We start from the raw sequence: 8542 nt of genomic DNA, 5'->3' as shown, positions 1-8542 counted from the left end.
CCAACTCAGAATTCCAAGTTGGGAACTCTGGCCTCTTTCTAGAGCTCTGACCTGAAGATCACTGACGTCATGATTCGATCTTATTTTTTTCTGAGTTCCCCGTTGTCTTGAAAGCACCATAAATCCAGAGAATGTCAGACTTTGATAACTAAGTCAATTATGTAATATGCCAGGGAGATATGTATACTGTAGCTAAGAAAGTAATACTAAATGTATGTTGTGTAGTAAGCTTTTAGTAGCCCATGTCTCTCACCCTAATAATTTGGTCACTTTCCCCCTTATAACTTAGCATACCTGGTGGTGCACATGTAGCCCAGAGCCTGAGAAATGTCATCGAATATTGTAAGAGCTTTCATTGTCTGCTTATATGCCCCCTTTATTAATACTGTATTGCAAGGGTTGTTGAGTTTCCGCAATGCGCTGTTGGTTGGTATATTTTATATAAAAGTGTATCCTCAAGATTTGTATTTTCCTGCCTTTTAAGACCACATAGGCCTAATAAAATACTTCAAATGGTAAGCTGAGTCTCTCTCTGTGGTAACTTAAGAGTAAAGCTGAATTTATCTGAACTAACATCTGAATTTCTGTCAGTCTTCATTTTGAAAGTGCTGAATTAATAGGCCTACCTTGTCGCAGCTCGTTCTCTTGCTTATACTTTGAGCTAATTGTTAATAAGAATAAACATGAATTTACTGAACATGTTTGTGTATGGTTCAAAACTCACTCATTTTGGCATTTATTATTGAACGAGAATGCGGTTCTTATCGACTTACACAAATCCACAAGGAGTCAGAAGAAACCACATTTGTCAGCCGTTTTTTTTCTAAAGGCAGTAGATGAGGCTGAATGAACTGTTTCGCTGCCAGACAAGGCTCCGCTAATAGCCAGGTGAAGCGGTGGGAAGCATTCACTCCACGGTGCCGAAAAGAAAGCTCTGCTGTTGGGACAGCTTTATGTAGGCCCTAACAATGTGTGTGCACCGTTTATCATTACAGTGCAATTAATGTATTTAGTGGCATGCAATAAAAAACATTTGCCCCACCCAGATTGACATGCTAAAATCACCTGTGCACCTTACGCTGTGGACAATGAAAGGCCACTAAAATGTGCAATTGTCACAATAGTGACAGATCAAGTTAGTGTGCAATTTGCATGCTGACTGCAGATATGTCCACCAGAGAATTGAATGTTCATTACCCTACCATAAACCGCCAACAACATTTTAGAGAATTTGGCAGTAAGTCAACCCAGGACCTCCACATCTGGCTTCTTCACCTGCGGGATCATCGGTGCTGAGTATTTGTCTGTAATAAAGCCCTTGTGGGGGTAGACGCATTCTGATGGCTGGATCTAATTCCCCAGTGGGTAGGCCTGTGCACTCCCAGGCACACCCATGTGAAATCCATAGATTAGGGCCTAAACAATTTGTCAATTGGCTGATTTCCTTCAATGAACTGTAACCCAGAGTAATTTTTTGAAGTTATTGCATTTATTTGCTTACAAGAGCAGGTTTAGACATCCACTGCCTAAAGACTCAATAACAAACTTATTCTCATACAAATCAACACTGGTTTGATGACAAATGGACTCAGATAAGCCAAGTAGTTTAAAATCAGTGACTATACGAAGCCTAAAAGGTTTAAGCAAGACTATTTATGAAAATGTTTCTTCAGAGCCAACGGTATTCCAATTGCCAAAAAGACAATGTCAATTTTACCTGAACATAAGTGCAAAAATATAGGACAAGACAAATAATATTTTCCAGTTTTATTTATTTTTTAAAAAGATGAAAAAAAAATAAGTGATGGTCCACACTCAAAACGTCACAAAGCAGCAAGGACAAAAAACATAACATGAAACAGTCCGGTCTAACTCATCTCCACCCTGCATAGCCCACACTGGAAATAACCAATCTGAGGTTGACATCGGCCCCTTCTGGCTGGCGGTTTGGCCATACATTTGTTTCAGGTGTGCTGCACTTTGCGCTAGAGGGCAAACCAGGCAGATAATCCAGCAAACAAGGGCCCCTGGGATTGGCTAAACCAATGCTACTGAATGCAGGCAGGGACGACAACAGGTTAGAGGGATCTCGTTTATTCCAACACTGGCAAGAGTGGATGCTTTGTGGTCCCAATAAACCATACATCTTCAGGTCTATCACTAAGGTACACTGGGCTTAACTCCCCTCTAATTAAAACATGTTTGCTTTTCTTAGTAGGGGGCTCTAATGAAGTCTGATTGCTAGAACAGGGAACAGCTTGAGCAAAGACCGATCTGAATTGGGGAAATTATAACTGCTCCATGGTTAGACTACATCACCCACACCTGCTGGATGAGAAAAAAACTGCTTACGGTCAGTCTAGTGAAAGGGGGGGAGGGGGTCATCGGCACAGAGCTATCCAATCAGACATGATTCAAGATAAGCTGAATGGTAGTCAGATATCACAGCTACAACTGCTTTTTACAGCCTGGAGAGGATTTCCTCCAATTACGCTTATTTGGAATTTAAAATACACCAATGGCTGACTTGCACCCCCCCAACAGACAATATAATTGGCTGGCGGGGGGGGGGGGACAAACCTGTCACAGGAGGCGCTTCTTATGAAAACAGGGAGGGGGGGGGGGGGGGGGGGTCTGCCATGTCAACAAGATCCGTGACTGTACAACAGAGGCCAATGTGACTGAACAATAACACTATGTACAGGCAGGTGAGGGGGTCAGTGTGTGTGCGTTGAGTTTAAGCACATGCTAAAATCACGAGCTGAACTGAGACATAAGCACATGTAAAAACATGATTTCAGTGACTATTGCACAATGAGTCATCATGTCTTTCCACTGGTCTTTTAGTCATTTTAAACCTCAGAACTGATCAAACATTACAAGAAAGCAAGACAGAATATTTCAAACATTGCTTAGGAGTACTAGTCAAGTTCTGGAGGATGAGAATTAAGTGATCATACAGACACACTGACCCCTGATCTTCCTTCAGCACTCCCCCGTTCACAAACACACAATGGGGTGTGGGAGAAGAGGGCACCTAACGCATTCTGTACTCGGAGGTCTTGGACACCTCACAGAGCTGACCCTTGAAGTCTATGTCAACGGTGAAGTCCAGGTCTCTCTGCAAACAAAAAATACATACAGAAACAGGTTAAAAACAGGACACCAGATAAACACCCAGCTTTTAAACCAAAGAACAGTACGGAACACCATGAGACAGAACAGAGAAAAGTAATCATTTCTTGTTTCGGAAAACTATACCCAGGAAAAATAGGAGGGGTACAGAGACTTACAAGACACTCAAACCAACAGATGGTATAAAAAAAAAAAGGGTGAGCTTGGAGACTAAAAAAAGGTGTGCTAACAAACTTAGACAGGGAGGTTTTTCCTCTTACGTTGTTTTTGACATTGGGCTTCATGTTGATGTTTCCGAAAATTTCCTCTCCAGTCTTCACAGTCAGATAGTCGTCCAGGTAGAATACAGTCTGCTTCCAGTGGGTATAGGGGGACTCTGGACCTGGGGAGGAGAAACAGGACAGGTTTAATATGACTTCAGGTAACAAAAAATATCCCTTAAATCAGATAGAAACTACAGTGCAGAAACGGTCGTACATTTATTCTCAATTATTGATGACTTGCGCTGTCATTTACCATAGACTTCATTTATGAGGATTCAGTGAACAAATCTATTACTGTGGTGCAGACGGTTTACTGGGGGGGGGGGGACTGAGCCTAGACTCACTGGTGGAGAAGCCCGTCCTCTTGTGACAGCGCGTGAACTCGATGTTGAAGTAGGTGACGAGAGCGTGGATGTAATCATTCCTCTTCACCTGCAGGCAGAAGGGCGAGGTGAAGGACAGGTCGTCGATCTTCACTGTGTAGATGTCCACCTCCTGGGGACAATGTAGAGGGGGGGAGACGACAACATGAGACTCCGATGACAAGAAATGCAAAATCCTGTTTGAACTGGTGGGATTAAGTGGAGATGTGGTGCCGACACGAAAAGTCACAATAGGTTCAGTCAAGTAATCAGATTCCAAGTGGGGTCACAGAACTGTGTGTATTGGGGGAGGCTGCTGAGTGTGATTGAATCACCTTGATGAGGCAGGCGCTGCTGACCAGCTGTTTGGGGTCCACCACATCCACCAGGGGCTCCTTTATGGCCACCTCCTTGATGCAGGACATATCAAAACCGTACACATTCTCCCACCCTGTTACAGAGAAGATATGGGGTTACCACCACACCTGGGCAGATGAAAAGTTTAAAAATGTACTTGATATTAAATTATCGTCTGGGCATTAGTCTTTCCTTACAAAAAAACATGGTTGGCTTTGCTAGGTCTAGAAGTGCACACTTCAAAGTCCAGACTTGTTAGCTAGCTAGAGCAGAGCTGATATGGATAACTATAACAAGGGTGGCAGGTAGCCTAGCGATTAGAGGCAAACCAGCAACTGGAGGGTTGACAGTTCGATTCCTGGAGAGTTGCTGGTATCAAATCCTAGATGTCATTGCACAAGGCACTTAACTCCCCAGGGACCCAGTGTGGCATCTCCCGCACCTATCCAAAACCTATGCATCTTTTGGAGCAATTGGATTAAAAGCAATAGTGAAATTTGGGTTGGACCTTGTGCAATCGACCAATACAGTGATCTTAATAAAAGCACGGTACAAGTAAATGTTATTTCCCGAATTATTGCTGATGGGTCTGTAAAATATGCTTTTGGCTCCTTTGACTCAACCGTGAGCGTTATCTGAATCTGCTTCGACAGTCCTTCACCACAGAAACGAATGACAAAGTCCCTTTACTATCTCCTCTTGAACCAAAAACATGGGTACAACGCTGGCCAATTCGCACCAACTACATTACCCCAAAATTTAGAGGAATTCTCACAGTGGATTTTATAGTCCTTGTACTGTCTGTCCTCAATGGCTGTGACATACAGGGTAGCCCTGTCTGGGAAAATCAGGCCCTCTGGTTTCTGGGAGACCGAAAGGGAGAGGGGAAAAGAGCATGGCATGTTAATACACTTAGGAATGACAGCTTAGCAGGCTATTCAGAGGCCTGACATTTAGTGGCTCTGTGGAATCATGGCACAATGACTGCTTGTGGTGTGTGCACGTCACTCTGCATGGGGTGTTGAGTCTCCAAAGAGGGAAGCCAACTCCAAACAGAAAGTAACTAATCCAATACACTTCAAAATTGCATAATTTGATCTGACTGAAAATTGATACAGCACACATTTATCCATGGTAAGGAAAACAGTTGAGTTTTAGAGTTCACACCAGTGCTATAATATCTGAAATGTTCCCAATAGGTCAACCCAGCATGGTGCTGACGAGACCCACTGGAATGAGGTTTACTTTATGGTCAATTCCACAGCAAGTCAGGAACTTGATCTCCTAAAAGCCTTGGTATATGACCAAACAGTTTAACACATGCCACTTGTTCCTGAAGATTTCAATATAGAGAGCAATTAAGACATTCAAACAAGCATTTAAGTCCATTCCATAATGTACTAATTAAATATACTGACAGGAACATACCAGCCACTTGTCCCTGGCGTAGATGACAGTGTTGAGCATTGACTCATAGAAGAGGCAGTAGCCCATCCACTCTGAGATGATAATGTCAACTCCCTCTACAGGTAGGTCCACCTCCTCCACCTTCCCCTTGATGATAGTCACAACTGAATGGGGAGAAAATAGGGATGAGTTACAACTAAATAGCCATAACATTACCTCAAGCCAGGTTGAACCATTGTAAAGGACAAGGGTGACTGAAATCTGAAGTGGCAGGGGGAAAGTATTGACTTACTGTGGTCCATTTTGTTGGCCTTGACGATCTTCACAGCATAGTCAGAAATACTGCTGCACTCAATCTGAAAACACAAAAGCAGAGATTAGAGAGCAGGCCTTTGAGTGTATCAAGTAATGACAACTAACCAGAACCATGGTGTCCTTTTGTGAACCCATCAAAGCAACTGTAGCCTACTGGGAATTCATGAGCTTTTCTATGTGTTCATTTCAAAGCAAATAAAACAGGTCTTGATGCAAAGCATTCACATCTGTGAGATAAAAACAGGTATGCCTTACACAATATGGTATGACAATGGGGACATATCACACAAAGAAATGTGAAGGTGCATCACAAGTTCTGAAAGTACTAAAGACATGACAGTAAATGAGGTATGAGTCTCCTCCCCGTTAACAAACAAGGTAGGGTTACTTACACCTATGACTTTCTTAGCACCAGCTTTGGCTGCAAACATGCAGAGGATGCCAGTCCCACTGCCCACATCCAACACCACCTTATCCTTGAACAGGTGCTTGTTGTGGAACATTGAGTTCCTGTAGGTCAGGGTGCGCACTTCATCTTTCAGCATCTCCTACAGAGCAGGACATGAGATTAGTTAAGGCAACGCTTACCGAGGTGAGTCACTCCAACTGGGATATATACATATGCTTGAACATTTGACAATGTACCACCCATCTCAATAGCCTCATTGTATTTTTCAGATGTGATGACCACAATTCAGTTTATAGCAGTGTGGCATGGGTCTTTACATTTCAACCATCTTGTGGTACCAATTTCCTCACCAAACAAACATTTAAATGACAATTCTCCTTTTTCTGAAAATACCTACCTCGTGGATACCGAAGTGGGCATATGAGTCAAAGTAGTAGTCCTTAGAAGTCATGTCTTCTGCTGCAGGCTTGGCCGAGCTCTCCCCCTGAGAAATCTCACCAAAAGAGATACCAGTCACAACCAACCCCAGACTGGCAATGACCATTTGAGATGTATGAAGGTTGTCCAGCCAAACCAGTTAAAGCCAGGTAGAACATGCCGATATAAAATGACCATTGAATAGATGGTGTTTAGTAATGACTTTAAGTTGCTCAAAATAAATGTTCATGGGACAATACTTCAAACGAGTTAGTTAGATTTGCGAGTACGGGTGTTCAATTCGCGTAGTTGTAGCTAAGCCCAAGTTCAGTGCGGTGCATGAAGTATTATTTTCTCCGAGCACAAAGGGGGAGAGAAGGCACATGGTGATTTAGGCCTTCACTTACTTACATGTAACGTTGGGACAGCAACTAAAAAGGTAGAAACGGGTAATCGAATGGCGCGCACTGAACATAACGTTACTAGCGAGCTCGACTAATTAATTAAATGAGCTATGCTTTATTCAAGGATTGGCAGGACAAACAGCCATTAAAAAAAAGCTGGTTAAAATAGTTAACTCATCCTGGGCTGCCGGCTAGGTAACGTTAGAAGCACAGATTAGAAATACCTAGTTAACACCAATGACTAACAATTATTAATGTATGTAGTTATCGAAACGCATTTGATGGATTAAAACGGACCTTGGGCTACATAAATAAAATGCCGGCAAATTGAGCCAGATTTGCTTTGTGAAACGCTAGTTAGCATTGCTAACCTAGCACCCATGCGGTCTAACCCCGAAGTGCGAGTTAGCGATGGCTCACAACATATACTTCTGTCATTACTAATCAATTTCCCAAATGTATTCATAATTCAGTGACTAGAATTATATGACAACCGCGTATAGACATTAAGAGTTCGCTGTGCTAGCAAACACGTGACGACAAAATGAATGAGCCTCGCCGTGTAGGGTGCCTGGCTAAAATGGATGCTTTGATAGTGAAGTGCGTGTGTTCTCTGAACTAACAGGCTCCGCGGCCTACAATGACATTGGAAATATAGTTACTTTAGCTTTGTGAAAATACGTACATTTCAAGCTACAGAAACAAATTATACGTGGTTTAAAATGTGTTACACCGCTACTCGACCACACCACTGCGCTTACCTCCATTCTGTCCGTAGTCTCCGCCATTTCAATTCCGTGTGGGCATGGACGCAGACGTACAGTGGTATTAAAACGCACACCTTTGAGCCCCCACCCTTTGACGCAAAATACGGTTCCTGATTGGATCCGTGTTGATGGCACCTCCCAAACGACAGCCCCAGTTTCGCATAAATATTTCTCATTGGTTCACACTTTAACCTCAAATTCAGCTATGATTGTGGTTGGCTAAAACTGCTGCAATTCTGTCTAAGGAAAGGTTATTGGATTAAGATCTTTGCTTAATCTATCAAACAAACAAAATGTAGGCAATGCTCGTCAATAACTAAGTATATGACCACTAGGGGCTCCCGAGTGGCGCAGCGGTCGTACGCTTCGAACACACCGACAGTGCATTTGCGCAAAATAAACCCAGAAAAAAGAAACGTCCCTTTTTCAGGACCCTGTCTTTCAAAGATAATTCGTAAAAATCCTAATAATTTCACAGATCTTCATTGTTAAGGGTTTAAACACTGTTTCCCATGCTTATTAAATGAACCATAAACAATTAATGAACATGCACCTGTGAAAAATCATTAAGACACTAACAGCTTACAGACAGTAGGCAATTAAGGTCACAGTTATGAAAACTTAGGACACTAAAGAGGCCTTTCTACGGACTCTGAAAAACACCAAAAGAAAGACGCCCAGAGTCCCTGCTCATCTGCGTGAACGT

At 42.7% G+C, this 8542-nt stretch overlaps 1 protein-coding gene across 4 annotated transcripts; it reads right to left on the bottom strand.

Moving 5' to 3' along the window:
- Nucleotides 1-1755: 1755 nt before the first annotated feature.
- Nucleotides 1756-7960, bottom strand: LOC139581878 (protein arginine N-methyltransferase 1). 4 transcript variants are annotated; one of them, XM_071412093.1, is made up of 10 exons: nucleotides 7831-7960; nucleotides 6646-6732; nucleotides 6232-6387; nucleotides 5817-5880; nucleotides 5546-5688; nucleotides 4869-4980; nucleotides 4096-4211; nucleotides 3743-3893; nucleotides 3396-3517; nucleotides 1756-3121 (listed from the first exon to the last, which is right to left on the bottom strand). In XM_071412093.1, the coding sequence occupies exons 1-10, from the start codon at nucleotides 7855-7857 to the stop codon at nucleotides 3038-3040; spliced, it is 1062 nt and encodes a 353-aa protein (XP_071268194.1). In that variant the 5' UTR covers nucleotides 7858-7960; the 3' UTR covers nucleotides 1756-3037. The 4 variants fall into 4 exon arrangements, with proteins under 4 accessions (XP_071268194.1, XP_071268200.1, XP_071268193.1 ...); XM_071412099.1 differs by having other exon boundaries at nucleotides 4893-4980; XM_071412092.1 differs by having other exon boundaries at nucleotides 6646-6741; nucleotides 7831-7933.
- Between the last annotated feature and the right edge of the window lie 582 nt (nucleotides 7961-8542).

Source organism: Salvelinus alpinus, chromosome 1, assembly GCF_045679555.1.
Source record: "Salvelinus alpinus chromosome 1, SLU_Salpinus.1, whole genome shotgun sequence".
Taxonomy (NCBI): Eukaryota; Metazoa; Chordata; class Actinopteri; order Salmoniformes; family Salmonidae; genus Salvelinus; species Salvelinus alpinus.
Note: the sequence above shows the minus strand (reverse complement) of the source record. Positions and strands in the feature narration are given on the sequence as shown.